This window comes from Xyrauchen texanus, chromosome 40 (assembly GCF_025860055.1).
Source record: "Xyrauchen texanus isolate HMW12.3.18 chromosome 40, RBS_HiC_50CHRs, whole genome shotgun sequence".
Taxonomy (NCBI): domain Eukaryota; kingdom Metazoa; phylum Chordata; class Actinopteri; order Cypriniformes; family Catostomidae; genus Xyrauchen; species Xyrauchen texanus.
The window spans coordinates 19,227,784-19,248,492 of NC_068315.1; the positions used below are offsets into that span (position 1 = coordinate 19,227,784).

At 36.3% G+C, this 20,709-nt stretch overlaps 1 protein-coding gene across 5 annotated transcripts; it reads left to right on the forward strand.

The window, feature by feature from the left end:
• The first annotated feature begins 6,166 nt into the window (after positions 1-6,166).
• On the forward strand, positions 6,167-20,651 carry LOC127633841 (BTB/POZ domain-containing protein KCTD5-like). Of its 5 annotated transcripts, none has more exons than XM_052113183.1 (7): positions 6,167-6,691; positions 13,589-13,697; positions 13,804-13,895; positions 14,223-14,369; positions 15,913-16,038; positions 16,359-16,486; positions 17,191-20,651. In XM_052113183.1, the coding sequence occupies exons 1-6, from the start codon at positions 6,329-6,331 to the stop codon at positions 16,452-16,454; spliced, it is 933 nt and encodes a 310-aa protein (XP_051969143.1). In that variant the 5' UTR covers positions 6,167-6,328; the 3' UTR covers positions 16,455-16,486; positions 17,191-20,651. The 5 variants fall into 5 exon arrangements, with proteins under 5 accessions (XP_051969143.1, XP_051969146.1, XP_051969144.1 ...); XM_052113186.1 differs by having other exon boundaries at positions 14,223-14,321; XM_052113184.1 differs by having other exon boundaries at positions 14,226-14,369.
• Positions 20,652-20,709: the final 58 nt, after the last annotated feature.

The following is a 20,709-nucleotide window of genomic DNA, read 5'->3' on the forward strand; positions in this document are numbered from 1 at the left end:
AGAGGTCAAACGAAGTATGAGTGTGAGAAATTATGATATCCAACCAAAATTGAATAATTGCTTCATTAGAGAGAAGAACATACTTTTTCCTGGGGAAGATGAAGTAGAAAATTACTTCTTAAAAAGCTGATCAAAGTAAAATGTAGGTTTCTGTTGCTTTTCTGGGTTAAATTGTCTGTAAACAAAATACACATATTGATATTATATTTGCCTCTCTCTCTGTCTGTCTGTATACAGATCACAAGAGCTGCTTAGTGCACCAAACATCTTTTACTCATTTATTCCTCACTCCCTAGGCTATTTGTTCACCCTTGAAGTCTGTCTTGGCAAAAATAAAAAATTATTTTTTAAGCAATAATAAAATATATTTCTGTACAGACCAGAAAACCTGTCTAGTGCACCAAAGATCTTAAACACATTGGTTCCTGACTTCCAAGTTGATTTCTTCACTAAGAAGAAACCAAAGTCAAGGAAAGCGTAAGTTTCAGTTGCTAAAAGTTTGTTTTTCTATAATCTGTTTATAAACTGTCAATTCAATTTGTCTCTCGTTCAGTGTGCGGACTAGAAAACTGCCTAGTGGACAGCAGTTTTTCACTCATCTCTTCCTAACTCAAGGGGCTGCCACCACTGAGAAGAACTTCTTGGCAAGACCAAGGAAAATGTAAGCATTTAAAAAAAAAAAATGTATTCAACCTGTAAACATTTTCTGATATGCTTTGTTCTGCAAACCACCCCAATCACATTTATTTATTATAATGAAATACGTTTAGATAATGTTGAGTCATAGTTGACTCAATTTGTTAAGTGACTGTTTTTGTAAAAAGAGTCTTTAAAGAAATGGTTACCCAAAAAATACAATTCTCTCATAATTTGCTCATGCAAATACCCAGATGGGTATGTCTTTCTTTAGGTTCATACAATGCTAGTGAATGCTGTTGAGAACCTTGAAGGTCCAAAAAGGACATGGCGGCATCACAAATGTAATTTGACTCCAGTGGTTTAAGCCATGTCTTCAGAAGTTATATAATGTGTGGGTGAGAAACCGATCAATATTTAAGTAAATTTTTATTGTAAATCTACACTTTCACATTCTGATGTGGAAGGGACTTCCACACATTCAGCCACATACTGGTTGGGGCTGGTCAAAGGTGTAGATTTATTGTTAAAAAAAAGCCCTTAAATGTTGATCTTTCTCACACACACACATCTATCATATAGCTTCTGAAGACATTGATTTAACCACTGGAGTCTTGTGGATTTTATGCTGCCTTTTATGTCCTTTATGGACCTTCTGAGTTCTGGTCACCATTCACTTGCATTGTATGGACCTAAAGAGATTAAATATTCTTCCAAAAACCTTAATTTGTGTTTTCCGGAAGAAAAAAGTCATAAACATCTGGCATGAGGGTGAGTAAATGATGAGTTTTAATTTTTCTAACCAACCATTTAAACCATTGAAAATGGTACTGAGTTGTTCATGACTGAAACAAGTGTAATTATACTTTATTAACATTTGTGACTACAAATCTACCAAGAGAATTTAGCAGTGTTTAAGCATTATAAGAGATTTTCCCACAAATCAAAACAAAGTATATCTTTCGTTTTGTGAACCATTGTGCATGACTATACAAAAAAGACAACAATATGGCCCAAAAACGATTCCAAGTTCAATTCTGTCCTGATGTCATTGTTATGTCATAAGTTACTTTTAATCATTTATCCAGCCCCTTTCTCTTGTTAAACAAGATTGCTGAACTACAAGCTGTCTCCTCTCGTTCAGTCAGCAGATCCTGATTATTTCATACCACATACTGAGGTAAACCATCAATCAATTCCAGCTCTTCTTCTGACTCCTTCAGAATGCCAGGCTTGGGTCACTGGTCCGCTTTCATTAAGGTTAGAGGTCAAATTCACCATTTGCCCTAGCCCTACAGTGCAGTTAGTGCACATTATATTGTCCTGATTTGTCATAAAACCCACCACAGAGCATAAGCATTCTTCTTTTCCAGCTTCATTCTTAGATGTTACCTGGCTATGAGAATCTACTGCTGGTCACACTAGCTGCTACACCTATGCAGTCAGCATGAGAATCTACAAGCACTGGGACTTCAGCCTGAAAAATAAACAGAATGCCTCCAGCAGTCCTTTAGTAGCTACGCTGCTATTTGTAGGCAGATGTTTGCCTTTTTAATTCAAATAGCTATTTTATAATATTACTATCAAACATAGAGCAACACTGTTTCTTGCATCATTTCAGGGATATTGCCATCTCTGGATTACTTTTTTTTTGCTGGGAACTGGGTTGTTTATAACTCAGACCACAAAAAATGTGTTCAACTCCTCTGATTTCCCTGGTGACACCAGAGACTTTATTTGCTTGGCAGAGGGTGCGTGTAGCACATTTGCTGGCCCTCACAGGAAAGCAGTGGGCCCAATTATTTTCAAAGCACAACTCTGGTGAGACCGAGATGCACAAGGCAAATTTGGAGAGATAAATATTACATGCAAATACTGTGGTCCTTATTCATAGTATTCTGTGGTGTTGTCTTTCTAGTAGGAAAGGCATCTAAGTAGAATCATTACATTGTCTTTTTGTCACTGACTTCAAAGTTATCTTAATTATGACTGTAATTTACCTTGTATTACCTTCATTATCTCTCAGGGACCTACATAACCAGTATATGGTGTTGGACATCCATAGCTGTACTCTATCTAAAACTATTTTAAACAGCCTTCTTCAAATTGGTATGGATTTTTATGGCAATATTTATGTAATCATATTAGACTACATAGAATATTTGTACTTTTATAAATGTATTTGTCAAACTGCATGACCATTTAAAATGAACTGTTATGATACTATGGTACAGAATTAGGTCATTTATGTGTTATTACAGGAATAAATCACACAAATAGTGTTATTGTAATGGAGTACACACAACAATTATTCTGTACACATTTAAGTTTCTGATTATCACATGACACAAATGTTCACAACCGAAGCTGTGAATGGACCCACTACTCAGAATGGTCTTCCACCTTTCTCTTGGAGCCTTTTCAGTCAGAGAGCTTATCAAGGGCTCCTTCAGACCTACAACTTCACATTCGTCATCATGCAGCCCCAACTAATTTCTTGTATAGATCAAGCCAGGACTGCGGATAGTAGTCTAATGCAGAGTATGGACAACAGGATAAAGATTTAAGACTTGGAAAGGATCCAATGGCCTTTGTATCAGATATACTGTAAATAGGTGGTTTTAGGAATTTAAGTAAATGCATAATACTCCAATCAGGGTGCTTGATATGTTTAACCCATAGACTAAAGGAGCAACATTTTGCACTACGTAAATAAATGTTCCCTGATTTGATGAGGCTGTGCTACTGATAAAGTCATATTTCATAAATATTTACAATTTAACTATTTTGTGTGTATTGCACTCAGAACTGATACACGGTAGTAGCCAGCCAGGTGAAGATGAAGCGGTCTACATCAGTATTAACATTGGCTCTATAGAGATAATTTCATTTTTAAAAATGAATTACATTCATGGTGTGCAGCTTACACATTGAACTTAATTGCTTCAAAGGATCTGGTGAATGCCATCTCTAAGGGTCCTGCCCACAGGATACACAACAGTTCAACTACAAAATGTGCAGCAATATGAAACAAAACCTATCGCTCTACAGTTGCTGCTGATGCAGTGGAGTCCATTGCATAAAACTTGAGACAATTGTTTCTTGTGTGACTGTGGAACTCTGCTGTTTTATAATATTCTTGCTGTTCAAAAGATAACATCTTGCACCTCAGCTTTGGAACAGGTCATGGACTTTAAGTAAGCAGTAAGGGTAGAAAGTGTTTCAGTAATTTTAGATGAAAGCTTTAAACCTAGCAAAGTCATTGCAGTTGATTTTATGGCCATTAATTTTTTTTAATGTTGCTATTTTATGCACTTAAAATGTCTCAGTGTTTTGAATTTTAAACTTTGGACATGCACTGTCATTGCTGTTATATTTAATGTTTATTTCATTCATGTAATGTTTAATTTTAAAAAATGTCATAAGGTGCTCTTTTTGTTTGTAATAAAGAATGGAACAATTTTTCTTCATTGTACTTTTTTGTTAACATGATTATCCAACTCAAATGCATGTGACATAAAATAAAATAGAATTAGGTTGAAAGTAATCCAAAAGTAATCAAATTAGATTACACGCTGCTATTGAGACCAACATCATGTGTCAAAGTCATCCTATTTTCCAGTGGAGAAACAAATTGAATTAAGGTTTCTTAAAATTTAAATTATGAAAGTGTTTTTAAATGAGCTCCCTCGACTGTTAGAAAATATTATGATTATGATTCTTCCTCAGTTTGCTGTCTGAATCAATATGGTGCTTTTTTTTGTGGATTCTACTTTGTGTTCCAATCCTCTTGGGGAACTTGCCACAGTTCTTCTATTTACGCTGTCTTAGTTGCTTCTGTCTCTTCATGTAATCCCAGACTGACTCAACGATGTTGAGATCCGAGCTCTGTGGGGGGCATACCATCTGTTGTAGGACTACTTGTTCTTCTATTCAATTCTATTTGCAAAGAGAATGTTGAAATCTAAATTTGATATTACCTACTGATACACTAAAAGCATAACCATAAAATAACCATTTTAAGACCATTTTTTTTTGTTAAAGATATAATGCACCAAAGACTTTGCACAGTTCTGTATATATATTCCTACTGTGTAAATGTATTTCAGATTAGTATATTTGCCTTTGAACAAGCAATTAACAGATAAAATAATTAATATTTGTTACGAATGGAGGCAGTGAAGGCAGATGAGGAGAGTGGATCTAAATGCAGCTTAACTTTATTGAACAAACAAACACAAAGGAAAAACCCACAATGGGAAAACAGGAAACTTAAACATGATGAGACAAAACTGAGAACTCGGGCAGGGAACACATACCAGGCTTAACAACATTCAACGACCGACAAGGGAGTGGAGGAATAAACAAGGTTTAAATACACAAGGACAAGGGTAACAAGGCCAATCAACAAACAGAACTCTGAAACAGGATAACAAGATAATTAACTAAAACTAATGACAAACAAGAACTGAATCAAAGTAATCAAACAATGAACCAATAAGAACCAGATACAAAACATGGAGGGAAAACAGGATGTGACAAGACTAGGAACAGAACAGGAATTTCAAAATAAAAGTACACAAAAGAACAAAGGACAACAATGAACATGACAATATTATATTAACATATAGTCTATAGGCTTTGGTTTCAAATAGGATGCTAAAAACTCGAAATATGTCACTTATTAAATTCCTTTGCTATTTACAGTATCTCACATGCTGGACTGTATTGCTTCAGACAGATATAGGGCTATTCACTTTGAGCATGCAAATTTTGGGCTGTGCTGCGTCCTCACTGAAGTCCATGCACTCTGCTGTGTTCCCCCAAAAATAAAAAATCTCTCATTATTTACCCACACTCATGCCATCTCAGATGTGTGCTGAACACAAACTAAGGGTTTTAGAAGAATATCTCAGCTCTGTAGGTAATTTGTGTTCCGAATATTTTTTTTAGTATAGTATTTTTTTTATATATATAAATTCTCCTCCCTGCCCATTAGCGGGCAATATGCACAAAGAATGTGAATTGCCCAAAACAAAAGAAGAATGTGAATGTGGAGACTCAAATATTGGCCTGTTTCACATCCACAATTATCATATCACGCCTGAAGACAGGGATTATACCACTAGATTATGGATTATTTTAATCCTGTCTTTATGTCCTTTTTGAAGCTTCAAAGTTTGCTACCCATTTATATGCACCATGAGGACCAACAGAGCTGAAATATTCCTCTAAAAATCTTTGTTTGTGTTCAGCAGATGAAAGAAAGTCACACACATCTGGGATAGCATGAGGGTGTGTAAAAGATGAGAGAATTTTAAAGGAACTATTCCTTTAAACCCTTTAGATGTGGAAATGTATACATACAGTAAATGTTAGCAGAGTTTACTTAAACACGCTGAAGCACTGATATAAATGCAATTTATTACTGTAAATGACTGCACGTTCTTTTTCTGCATCCAAGAATTTGCGCAGGTTCGTGTGAGAGAAACGGCTCCAAACGCCCCAACTGTAAAGTGGGCGGAGCAAACAGCTCGCAGGATACGACCCAATCAACTGAAATGCTTATTCTATTTCTATGATACGAACAAAATCAAGACGCTGAGCTGCGCGAGGGTCAGAACAACATTCGAGGTGCACCGGAGCCACACTCTGCATACACACAACAAACCAGTCTCAAATTAGTAGCCTAATGGCAACGGAAGACAAAAGAAAAACGGCGGCGCCTCAGGCTTTACCGGAAACCGGATCCCTTTCAACAACAACACCATACAGCAATCTAAACAATAATAATAACAACAACAACAATAACAACAAAGACAGCGAGGGAAGCGAAGGAGCCACAACAGCCACATATACAGCTGTTGAATCTAGTGGGGCTGAAAATATCATAGGAAACGGTTCTAATTTTAATGCTACTGGAGGCAATAACGGCAAATGGGTCCGTCTCAACGTTGGGGGGACGGTGTTTCTAACGACACGACAAACGCTGCTGAAGGAACAGACTTCATTTCTCTATCGACTGTGCCAGCAGCAAGACTTACATTCGGACACGGTAAGACAGGATGTGAATGATATTTGACTGTATTCAATGTTTTCCCTTCTTATACAATGCGCGTATGTTGACATTTAGTGATGAAACTGGGGTTCTTGAGGCAGATGAACTTACACGTGCTGCGGTGCTTAATGCGGACCCCCTCAATGCTTGTGCATTAGAACAGCATCACATCCATTATCCAGCAACATCCTCATTTCACTCCATGATACCGTTATCAGAAAATTTGACCTGCCTTACCCTGATTTTGAGCAGAGGGAATTCTTTTTAGGAGAAAGGTCAACAGAGCTTTCTGTTCTTGGCTGACAGAAGTGGAACCCGACGTGGTCTTCTGCTGTTGTTGCCCATCTGCCTCAAGGTTCAACATGTTGTGCATTCTGTGATGCTATTCTGCCTAATAATTCACCCTAAAATGGAATTTCTCTCATCACTTACTCACCCATATGCCATCCCAGATGTGTGAATTTCTTTCTTCTGCTGAACACTGCTGAATACCTCAGTTCTGTAGGTCTATACAATGCAAGTGAATGGTGACCAAAAATTTAAAGCTCCAAAAAGCACAAAGGCAGTATAAAAGTAATCCATGTGACTCCAGTGGTTTAATCTGTGTCTTCAGAAGAGATCTTATCAGTTTTGTGTAAAACAGAGCAAAATATAACTCCTTTTTCACTATAAATCTGGACATCAATCTCCCTGGCGATCATGATTTCAAGTTTGACTGCACTTTCTAGTGCCCTGCGCATGCATCCAGCACTAGGAAGTGTAATATAAATTGAAACCATGATTGTGCCTTGAGACCGCAATGGCAAGAATTTTAGTGAAAACATTTTGGTCTGTTCTCATCCAAAATTAGTTGGATTGTTTCAGAAGATACAGATGAAACCACTGGCATCGCATGGATTATTTTTATGCTACCTTTTATTTGCTTTTTGGTGCTTGAATTTTTGGTCACCATTCACTTGCACACTTGTTTGTGTTGTGAAGAAAAGTCATACACCTCTGGGATGACATTAGGGTTAGAAAATTATGAAGGTATTTTTAGGTGATCTCTTTTAATGGCTTTTCAGGATTTTTGGGTGGCAAAATATAAATTCTTAATTCTTTCTTTTGATTTCTTACTGAAATATGGCCCTGGCGTGTTCTTGAGAGGTTTTGTGAGATTCACGCAAACATACACTGGTGGCCAAAAGTTTGGAATAATGTACAAATTTTGCTCTTATGGAAATACATTTTTACTTTTAGTCACCAAAGTGGCATTCAACTGATCACAATGTATCGTCAGGACATTAATAACATGAAAAATGACTATTACAATGAAAATAACTACTTCAAAACTACTACTTAAACTACTTCAAAGAGTTCAAAAAGTCCTCCACCTGCAGCAATGACAGCTTTGCAGATCCTTGCCATTCTAGCTGTCAGTTTGTCCAGATTCTCAGGTGACATTTCATCCCACACTTCCTGTAGCACTTGCCATGTGACTGTCTTGTCGGGCACTTCTCATGCACCAATTTCCAATTATCTGTTGTCCAATGTGCACTCTAACCTTTTCTTTTTGTTTTTCTGTTTCAAATGTGGCTTTTTCATTGCAATTCTTCCCATAAGGCTTTTTTACTTTTGTACATGAAATTGGTGTTGAGCGGGTAGAATTCAATGAAGCTGTCAGCAGAGGACATGTGAGGCATCTATTTCTCAAACTAGAGATTTTGATGTACTTATCATCTTAATTAGTTGTATCTGGGACTTCCAAATCTCTTTCTGTCCACGTTAGAGTCAGTTGTCCTTTGTCTTTGAAGACTGTGGTGTACACCTTTGTATGAAATCTTCAGTTTTTTGGTAGTTTCAAGCATTGTATAGCCTTCTGTGACAGGGCAGAGGGCGGGCGGGCCAGGCCGTGATTTTACACACCCGGTCCCTTATCAGGCTAATCAAGCCTCCAAGAGGGATACAGGCCGACTGTGGTGCGATAGAGAAAGAACGTTTACGGGCAGCTGTCCGTCCTAGGTGTGTGTTTGTGTCTTTTGGTTTATTTCTTCATTAAAATATTATTTATATTGTCAAGCCGGTTCTCGCCATCTCCTCTAGATTTGATCAAAATGTACTTTTTTTTTTTACATCAGTAATGTCCTGACTATACTTTGTGATAGGTTGAATGTCACTTTGGTGTATTAAAGTGCCAATTTCCCTCCGAAACAGCTAAATCTGTACATTGTTCCAAGCTATTGGCCACCAGTGTATGTTATGTAATAATAAGAAATGTGTGTTACTTGTATGTTATTTGTTTAGTTCCTATTTATGGTGTCTGTTGACTAAGCATTGACAAAGGAATAAATATTTTATTAACAGATGTACTCCTTCCTTTAAAGCACACCTTTACACTATCCACCCCCTCATCCTCCTATCTTATATTCCCTCTTATTCCACATTTAAAGCACTTCCTTCCCCACAGTAAGTGATAAAGCACAGAAATCTAGTTGAGCTCATCTGTGCCTGCTCATCACCCATCATTGCTCAGTTATTACTGGCTTCACCGCAGTGTTGTGTGAACTCTCACTGGTCATGTCACTCGTCTAATGAGATAAGAGTCACGGCACTTTGAAGGCTTCCAGACCTCTGCACAAAAATATTTATGAAGGGCTTATCTATTCTATTCTTGGCCTTGATTTTTCTTGATTGCAAGTGTAATAGCTTCTATCTTTTTAAGAGCTTAAGTGTAGCATTGAGCCATAACATTTTTCAACATGTTTAGAATTTAGAACAAATACTAAAATCAAGCATGTGCAGCTTGATCCAATATCTCAGAACATGTACTGCAACAAAGACCAAAGCTAAGAATCAGGGACCTCAGAAAACATGTCCTCATCAAGTATAAATATTCTTATGAACTTATTGTAATTTATTCTAAGAACTTTTTTTTGGTGTGAACATAATTCTGTATTTTCAGTAAGCACAGTAGCTAATATATCCATTTGGTGTGACCAATGCCCTGTTCAGGGCTTTTTTTAGTCCCAGTACATATCTGATGGATCATTTAGCACTTTTAAGAACAGTACAATTTTAAAGGAACTGTTTTACATGTCTTTAAAGTAATAATAAAACATTCCAACTTAAAGGTGCTATAAGCATACCTGCCAACTTTAGATTGTGTGAGAGTTTTTGTTTTATTTACATTATTATGTATTATTTAATTATTTTTCCTTCACCTTTACTTCTTGTCTTTATGACTCCGTGTCAGTGAATCATTTATACATTGTTGGATCTGTGTAATTATGTACATCTTATTGAATATTTATATTGAACCTTCTGTTCTTCAATAATAATAAAAAAAAAAAAATCCAGTTTAAGCACATTGTGTGGACTTTTCAGACAGTCCCTTACCACATACTCCACACAGTATTAGTGTGTTTCAGCACAATGTGTGGATTTTTCAGACAACCGCTTTCTCACCTTATGAAAAATGTCCAACTTGTATTACATTAACTATCTGGAACCACTTTGCCGTGAAGCCATCTGACCAGCTTGTGGGACAAATCGCATCCTGTCGGCTATTGATTTGATTCGGGACACATAACTTCTAGGGATGAGTCACTATTTTACGGTACAGGTGGAAACGCTACCTGGAGGTCTAATACATTCTCATAAGCAAAGTGTGGATGCAGAAAATCGTGAGTTTATCGGAAGAAATGGTAAATCGTAGGTAAAGAGGGAGGAGGCGTGGATAAACTGGAGAATCCCGGTAAAATCGGTAACGTTAGCTGGTATTGCTATAAGCATTAATTTTTTCATGGAAAAGTATGCAAAAAAATGTCCCACTCCCTTAAAGATATTAATGAAATAAGTGTCCTGAAACAGCAAACAAAAATGTGTCCATGAACCGCAGAGATTTATGCTTTTCACCTGTAAATCATTTTGCTCGTTCTCATTTGAAGCGGATCACTGAGGCTATGATTCATAATGTTTGTCAGAATAGGGCGCTATTGTGCCACTGTTGAATTTGACAGCCACAAGAACTAACAATGCTGCTCTTTTGCATGGTTTTGGTCTCAAAATTATCTTTGGAGGGTGGGGCTTTGGAATGATGGCGTGGCTAATTCAGTGGTTCAGTCACGTGAACGCTACAGAATGCTAAATTCGCTTTACATGCTTACTTTAAAATGTTTTGAACCAAACCATGAGTTCAGTATCATGAACCGAACCATGAGATGAGTGAATCGTTACACCCCTAATGATTACCACAACAATTTATTTCAACTTGTCCCTCCTATTCTTTTTTTTTTTTTATAATAATAATAAAAGGAAATCTGGGTTACAGCGAGGCACTTACAATGGAATTGAGTGGTGTACCAATCCATAAACAGTAACATTTTGCTCAAATGTATTTTTTGTATTAATCAACTTTATGCCAAAAATGCTGTCAATTGAGCTCAACTTGTATTAAATCTGTAATATTTCTTTTAGGTCAGTCTCAAGAGTGTATAACATGAAAAATGTGAGATAAATTATTCCTCCATATTTTACTTTCCAAACATTGATGTATAGATTTTCTTATTGCATGCTGTGAAGCAAAATATCACTTTACATGGGAAGGGCTATTATGGAGCTCTGTTTTGAAATTAATAAGCTCTTTGTTTGCCTACCAGGCATATCTCATGAGATGCAGCTAGTTCCCTATAGGGACTTGGTTCTTGTACTTCCTTGTAAAACTAGTTAAATATGAACGCAAGATGAGCATGGACAGAGAGCGGACTTGTCTGATTTAAAAGTCTGCCTGTTTAAGTCATATAGAGTTGTATTAAGTGTAAAATCTCCTGTGCATTTCTTGTGTTCTTGTGAAATCCCAAGCGAAGGAGGATAGCTTGTCCCCTCTGACTCACTAAGGCACTGGAGGAGTCATGTGCAGGTGTTGTCATGCCTGCTGTCAGGTCTAATCATGTCTACTGAAGAGCTGTCTGCTGTTCTTGCTATTTTGAAAATATTTATTTTTTCTTTGAGTGTCTGTGTTTGCTCATGTGTAAATTATGTTCTGTGCTACTAATGTCTGTGAAATTGTGCGCTGTGAATTAAAGGGATAGTTCAATTCTGTCATCATTTACTCATCATTCTGTTGCTCCAACCCCACTTTCTTTCTACAGTGAAACACAAAAGGCAATATAAGGCTGAAGGTTAACCTTAGTCACCGTTTGCTTTCATTGTATGAAAAAAGATCTCATTTCATTGCTTTTCCTCTTCTGTTTATTATAAATATAGATTTGTTTCTACAGTATATGTTGTTCATGTCTTTGTATCTCTTAATATCTCTCTGGTTTCTCTATTATAGTGCCTCTATAATATTGCAGCACCTATATTCTGTTACACCACCATATTCCTCTTTCATTTTCCACACTCTGTATATTATCTTTTATTCTCACTTCTTTCAGCCCGGTACCTTTCTAAACACCCTTTCTCTCAAATTCCTTTTTGCACCATAGCTGGCCTCTTTCAGAGTGATCATGCCCTGGGCTTAGTTGTGTAATGTTCTCTGTTGGACATGTTGTACTAGGGTGTGATGTAGCCTACATGATGTACTGCACCGAAAGGTCCTGCCTCACTAGAGCTGTGATGAGCTCTTAAGGATAATTCATTGCACAGAGAAGACCCTCTGCCATTCTAGGACAATGCTAATGTGACCTGCGCTCACTGCCACTTTGCACATGCCATTTTCTTTAATGTTTTCTTCTCTTGTGCCAAGTCACATTTTTATTTCCTTGGGCCTTGTACTGTTCAGTGCATTCTGTACATGAGCTTTCAGCTAAACAGCTTCAGCACTCGAAGTAGGGAAACATTATTACATTACTGTAAGTTATTCAATATTAAATTCTATCAGTATTTAGTGTTATAATTTTAAATACCACATAATTTTATATTTATTTTAAATAATGTGGTATTTATACATTAAAAAAATAGTTCAACCATAAATGAAAATATGTCATAATTTACTCTCCCTCTTGTCGTTCCAAACCCATATGACTTTCTAAAATGAAACACAAAAGGGAAATGTCTATCAATTTAATGCAATGGCAGTTGATAGTGTACTTTTTGTAAGCTTAAATGAATATTCTGCTTTCAATACAAGTTTAGCTCAATCGACAGCATTTGTGGCAGCATTGTGCGTAATGTTGATTACCACAAAAACAAGTTTTCTTTCAAAAAAGAGAAGCAAAAATCAAGGTTACAGAGTCAGAAATTATTCAAAATAAACATGAATTATTTTGTTAAAACTCATGTATTATTTGAGATTTAAAGTTGTTTAAATTGTAATGTTATGGTCATTTTAGGGTCTTGGGGTCATGGCAATGATGTTGTAAAACTAGTTATAACTTTACACAGAATATAAGCGATTTTATGTTTTCATGTATTTTGTGCATGTCTTGTGGCTAAGAAAAAAAGAAAACATTTCAAAATAATTTTGTTTTGGTAATCAATAAAATGCCACAAATGCTATCGATTGAGCTTAACTTGAATTGAACCTGGAATATTCCTTTAAGTATTGTAAAGGTGGCCCATGCTCCTTGTGCTTCATATTTTAAGTCTTTTAAAGGCATAGGTTTGGATTAAAAAATCTAAGTACTTTTTCAGTGAAAATCTTGATGTCTGTTGTGCATTCATGAGAGCTATGAGAGTTGTTGTTCACATTTAATTACATGTTTATGCAAGAACTTTAGCAATGTATCTCGCTACAATTTGACATTTTTTTCCCCCTTTTGTCTTCTGTGTAAGAAAGAAAGTAATATAGTAAGTAAATGAGAAGAGAATTTTCTTTTTTGTGTGAACTGTTCCTTTAAATGTGATTAAACATTAATCAATTATTTAACTACTTGAAATCAAACTGATATTCAGTTCTGTGATTTGTGTGTGCAGGATGAATCTGGTGCTTATGTGATTGACCGAGACCCTACCTATTTTGGTCCCATACTCAACTACCTGCGACACGGGAAGCTGGTTTATAACAAGGAGCTGGCAGAAGAAGGTTTGTGAATTTACCATTGTTAAGTCTCTGGCCACACATCAGATCATAATGCATATTTATACAATCAGTTTGTTAAAAAAGAAAACAAAAACAAACTTGTCTTTAGGTGTTTTGGAGGAGGCAGAATTCTACAACATCACAGCTCTGATTAAATTAATCAAAGAGAAGATTCTTGAACGAGACTCCAAGGCCACTCAAGTAATGAACAATGCCTTTATCATGCCTTTATGTGACTTCATTTTCTGCGAAATGTATCACAGCGTTCCTTCATTTGTGTCTGTTTTTCACAGCTCCTTTGCTTTGACACAACTATGATATAAAAATTTCTGTCCATCCCAGTTTCTACTGTACATTCGTGACTATATTTGCATGCTTATGCAACAGCTGCCAGTCTCCCGCCTACTCTCTCTTTTCTTTTAATACTTGCCTTTTGGCATCATCCTCCACTTCCCACCACATCTTTTTTACTCCTCACCACCAGTCCTTACCCTTCTCTCTCTCTCTCATTCTCTCTTGATCATACAGCAGATACCACCAAAGCACGTGTATCGGGTGTTGCAGTGTCAGGAAGAGGAGCTGACACAGATGGTGTCCACCATGTCGGACGGCTGGAAGTTTGAGCAGGTCAGCGTGCGCGCCTGCCGAAAGCCCCGCCCCGGACTGCTCTGGACTGTGGGTTGGACTGACACTGAGTTGATTTCCCTTCCCCTGATCCCAGTGCTCCCAGTGTCCAATTCTCCCCTCAGATTCAGAGTCCAGTAATGTAGCTGAAGTGTTAAATTGCATTTTTACCATGTAGTAGTGGCTTGGCTACTCAACTGGGTTTTACAAGGTCAGTTGCACCAATTATTATTCTGGTTTTGTACACATGTAGAGTGCCATTAGGGTTGTCATGACAAAAAATGAACGACTGGTTAATACCATAGCAAAAACAAATAAGCAAAAAACGTGAAAACGTTGTTATGAAAAGTTTGTATTCTTTGTAAGTCTATTCATTTTTTTATATTTAATGGAAACAAAACAATTGAATGAAACAGCCTTCAAGTAATTATTCAAGTAAACAAAGAACAAATAAATTAAAGCAGTGTGCGTTTTTTCTTTTTTTCTGTTGGTTTTTTGATTAAAATGTTCTAGAGCGGCAGGTCTATTAGGCTGCATTAAAGGAATATTCCGGGTTCAATACAAGTTAAGCTAAATCGACAGCATTTGTGGCATAATGTTGATTACCATGAAAATGTATTTTGACTCATTCCTTCTTTTCGTTTTCTTTTTAAAAAGCAAAAATCGATGTTAGAGTGAGGAACTTATTATGGAAGTGAATGTGGACAATTTTTGGAGGGTTTATAGCTTATCATTTTATAAAGCACTTACTTAATTATTTTGTTAAAACTCATGTATTATTTGATCTGTATAGTTGTTTAGATTGTCATTTTAATGTTTTAGGATGTGATTACATCACCATCGCAACAAAGTTGTAAAATTGGCTAAAACTTTACACAGAAAAGGTTAGTAAGCAAATGTATCACAATAAAATCATGACATGCATATTGTTTATGTCTAGTGACTATACTTTTGAAAATGTTAGTATTTTAATATTCATAAATTGGCCCCAATTCACTTCTATTGTAAGTGCCTCACTGGAAGACAGAGTTTTGCTTTTTTAAAGAAAAGGAGGGGCAAGCCAAAATAAAGTTTTTGTGGTAGTCAATATTATGCCACATGTCGTTTGAGCTTAACTTGTATTGAATTCCTTTAACACTGCAAGAGCTAATGAAGCGTTCTGATATTTTCACTCAAATTAATTGCACTATTTACATTCACTTTAGACAGAGCCAGGAAGAGTTGATACGTCACCACAATGGGCATTTTGAACTATAGGTACTTTTGATAATTCATGCTCTCGAAAGCAGTCAAACCTCCGTACTAATACTAGAAAGTCAGTACTCTGTTCTAGATTGACTGTTATTGTTTTGTCTTTTCAATTTTAGTATCGAATAGGTACTGAAATACTAGTACTTATGACATTCCTAATTGCCATGAAACAAGATAATGTTTTTTGGTGCAACTGACTGGGTATTTGACCCAGCTTGGTGTTTTTCTTCATTGTCCTCACCCCTTTCCTCAAATCTTGACTAATTGTTGTGATGAAGGACCCTCTGTCTGTTTCTCTCTTCTCTCTCTCTCTCTCTCTCTCGGCTGTTCCTTGGTTTTGAAGATGGTGAACATTGGCTCATCTTACAGCTACGGAACTGAGGATCAGGCTGAATTTCTCTGTGTAGTGTCAAAAGAGCTACACACCTCTGGTGGAGGCTTGGGAACAGAGCAGTGTCACAAGACTAAGGTTGGAGCTCATACATACACCTACTAAAAGCATTGATTGTGCCACCTCACCCACACTCTAAAGCACAGTTCCAGTGATACAGTCCTCAAAAACATGCTCACAACCTAGAATGACTGCATCTTTGCATCTCTATTCATTCCTTATCATGCATTAGTATGATCTCTTCGCATCAATAGCATTGAAAGCCATACGGACACCTACTTACAATTACATACATTTCAGAAATCTTTTTTTTTTGGGAGGGGGGGTATGCTGTCATCTGTCACTCTCTGGTCCCTCACTTTTCTGTTCACGCTGTTATTCACTCAAAACACAACCAGACCCCGGACACACAGGAAGAGGATGGACCGAGGGAGGAAGAGGAGGAGGAAGAGGGAGAGAGAAATGCCACCTCCAATGAGTGGATTAGAGATTAACAGAAACTTGTGTCAGTGTCCCAATGGAATTGGTGAGGAATTCCGTCATGTTGGTTGTGTTAGTGGTAGAGAAAATTCTAGTAGAGGGTTTGGGTAAATTGCATTTCAATGCATCAAATAAAGCTGACCACAAAGGAGCAAGATCTAAATTGGATCCTTTAACTGTGAAAATAGTCCTCTGATATAAGGTTGTATGGCATCTATAGCATCGTAGTATTTTTCACCTGCCTTTTATAAGCATAGTGCAATGAAATGCAATAGCCATCATCTCCTTGCAACTCCCTAGCTTGACTTTCTGTCAGTCTTCCTTGTAAGTAACAACTGCAGATGTAAACACAAATTTGCAAGTGTGCAGACAAACACGGGATTAACTTAAATATTGAAAGAAATGATCTGGAAGCTAATTGGAGTCCTGCATAGAAATGTATATATAACTTCTGAATGGGATTTTCCACACAGATCACCAGATTTTGAAACGGTGACTGAGCTTCAGTCAACCAAACGTCTTCAATATTTAGCACAATGTCAGTTCCATAAATTGCCATTGAGTCACTGCCATCTCCACCCATATCCACTTCTTCAGTTAAATTTATCTTTGTATTTGTCATAATTACATGGAACACAGAAGACATATTTCTTTCAACATTATTAGTAATTAAAAAAAGATTATCAGTAAATATTAATAACTTAATCCCAGTCTGAGTGTGTCTGTAATATCTTTTTCAATGTTTTGCAGCTTTTCCAGATCCATGGATCCCGGATGTAGGATACAGAGAATTTTATTTTTCTAGATATCCATTTGATCATGCTCTCATGATGCTGTTTTTACAGCCATAATTTTGTAGATTTGTTGACTTGAGCAACAGTTATTAGTGGGAGACAACAACTTCACAACCAGCAGCAAAAAAAAAAAAAGAAAGAAAGAAAAGGCACTTGAGGTATTATCATTTAAGAAAAGACAGTTGCATCTTAGTAAATGGCATATTACCAAAGAGTGCAACCTAGTTATGGAATACTTAAGTAAATATGATTCAATTAAAACTGACAGGGCAGAACAAACCTGAACATGAAGGATCTGTCATTTTTTAGATATCATCGGGAAATACAACATGATGGAAAGATTGTGGATAGATTGTAATCAGTTATTCAATAAAGTTTAGGTTTTGCACATGCACTATTGCAGAAGAAAATGGTGACTCGGACACCAATCATACCCTGTTCCATCTAGCACACATGCACAGATCAGAAATGGGTAAAGTGCCAGCCGTGTCACCCTGGCAGATCACCAGCAGGGCACTTTACCACCATTTTCAGTCTGCAGGAATGCATTTTGATAGTCACTTGCTCCAGCTAGAAGGTAAGGGTGTCATTAGGGCCACTGGGATGTTATGGGCCTGTGAAAGTGTATGTTGTGTGGAACCTGGGATCTAGTAACTGTACCTTTTAACAAAGTTTTTGTTTGTTCAGCTAATGTGCTGGAAGTTTTTGGTGGATTGATACTGTGTCACTTGTTCATGTGCTTTGTGCAAAGGTTATATGTATATTTATTTTCAAAGGAACAAGACTCTAAATGGCAATCAAAATCTTTGAAATCAACATGCCTCAATTCAACAAATGATAAAGTTAAGCACCTTCTGCTCCCTTTAGTCTAGAGTAGAACAAATAAGCATTCTTTGGGAGTTTTATGTGTGGCTCGTTGATTTGCATGCCTAAGATTATTTATTAGAAATGCTGTAGTTCTGCACCAATTTGCATAATGTATCTGGATGAGTGAATTATAATTGTTTTTTTAAATAAGATTATTATTTTTTTTATAAGAATGCACATACACATTGTTCTTAGTTAAAATAGACTTTAAATAGTTTTATTGTAAACACTTCATTTTCAATCTGTGTTTGTACTGGCAACATGACCTGTTGGCAAGAGGCCTTCGAAAACAATTTTGTTGCAGTGGGTCAGAGCATTACTGGGTCAGTCAATACTAATTCTGTTCATTTCAGCTGCAATGCCACCATGTTCTTGAACTGTGAGCATATGTAAACTCCTTGTGTCTAGACAGAGCATGGTGAATTATGTGGAACAGCGAGGAGATTTCATAAACTCTGTGTGTAGATGATACAAATGTAGAGCAAAGGTTTGATGTGATGCAAAATGTTATCAGTTTGTCACTGCAGTACACTATTTACAGTGGGACTGGTTTGTTAAATCTATTCACTCTGCTTTATATTTCAGAAATGTATTTTAGTTTTGAATGTTTATATTCAGTTGCAAATTATTTCTATGGCCTTGTTTTGTTTTTAAGTTGGTCCTACTGTACAAACTGTGCCACTGTTTGAGTGTGATCCTAAACTATAACATGATCTTTCTGTATTTATTTCAGTTTAATAAATGTCAGATCATGTTTTGGTTTATGTTGAATTTTAGTTTTAACACAACTGTATATTGAAAAGTTATTGTCCAAGATGAATTACAATGCCATTACTGTATTTTTGCTTTATGCATTGGTTTGTAAGTTTTCTGTAATATTTGTTCTAGTCTGCTAAAATAATATCCAGAAGCGTGGTCATACAGCTTTGTTGGGGTTCTTGATAATTTCCTCTATTTTTAGGCAGTTTGTTAAATAGAAGCTTACTGTTACTTGTTTATTTATACATTTTTTTTTTTTTTTTTATACATGTGCTTTAATTGTAATGTATAATCAGTTGTAAACTTGTATTGATATGTACATGGCATAATTCACAACAAAGGTTACACGACACTGCATGTGTTGAGTTTTAGTTAGCGTTTAAAGGATGGATCATTAGTAGTGCATGTATGTATGCCAAATAAATGTGGATTAATGTCTTAGTCTTTTCAGCAAAGTAAATTTTGCTCTATATTTTCAGCAGTTGATTAGATGTTCAAGCAGCATTGTTGTGTAAATAGATATCAAAATAATTCAAATAAAGTTTAGAGTTTCTTTTTCAAAAAAAGAAAGGAGTGTGTGTGAAGTGTTCATTGTTTATTATATTATTGACTATTGCATTACTATCTGCATATTTAAATTACATTTGAACTGTATGTTACGGTGGCCGACAGAGCTCAACGTGCTGCAACCTAAAGAAGACGCAAGCAAATAGAAAAAAACGCATGCAAATAAAAAAACACCCGCAAATTAAGAAAACATCTTCATCAGTTTCACAACACACGTGTGCTCCAAATATTCACAACACAACCAAATACAGAAACGCGCTGCAAGTAACACAGAACACAACGGAAATGTCTCCGGGGGAACCAAATAAGTGACGAACCCCGCTGGGACGTGCTTATTGCACGTGAGCATCCCTATGCCCTACTCCCTTCGAAGGGTAGACGGCAGAGCTCTTCAAGTGGGACTTTGGAGTGAGCATGGCACTAGTGTGCCATTTATGTAGCCGTATGGAACGCACTTGATGAAGGAAGCGATGAAAGACAACTTCCAAGGTAATTATTTTCACCTGGGATGTTCCCATGACAACGCAGCACGTTGTCCATAAGCTGAATAGCTGTTCTGAGGACAGAAATATAATGCTGTTATCATAACGGTTGCAAATAAATGTATTTTTACTTTACAAAAAAACTGTTAAAATATGCGTTTTATATATCCGTTATATATCTGTGTGTCAGTGTCTCAACTTTAAAACATTGGACCCTACATTACCTACACCTTCTTATGAAACTTTTCTTTATGAAAATTTAAACATAACATTAAACAATTTGTATAGTGTAACTCAGAGCCATGGAGAGAATGGCTCTGGTGTAACTGATGTAAAGATTAATATCTTCCTTCATGTTCTTCTTCTCTATCTTTTTTATTTATTTTAGTTTTCAGCTCATTGTTCTTTTCTCATTTCTGATGATATTGAACATATTGCTAATACATTTTGTATCTTGTATACAAGTTGTATGTCATAAAAAATTAATCTCTGTATGTTTTGCGGAAAAAAAAGTTAAAATAAATAAAATAAAGTAGAATTTTGAGCTGTAAGCAAAGAGTAGAAGAACTATAAAAAAGTATAATATTCCAATATAATATTATTTCTATATACAATATATTACAATATTATTTTAATATTATAGTTTATTTATAAAAAAAAAAATATAGGCTTTCACTTCTTGTCAATATCAGTGCTTTGCTGTAAGCACGTCCCAGCGGGGTTCGTCACTTATTTGGTTGCCCCGGAAACATTTCCGTTGTGTTCTGTGTTACTGCAGCGCGTTTCTGTATTTGGTTGTG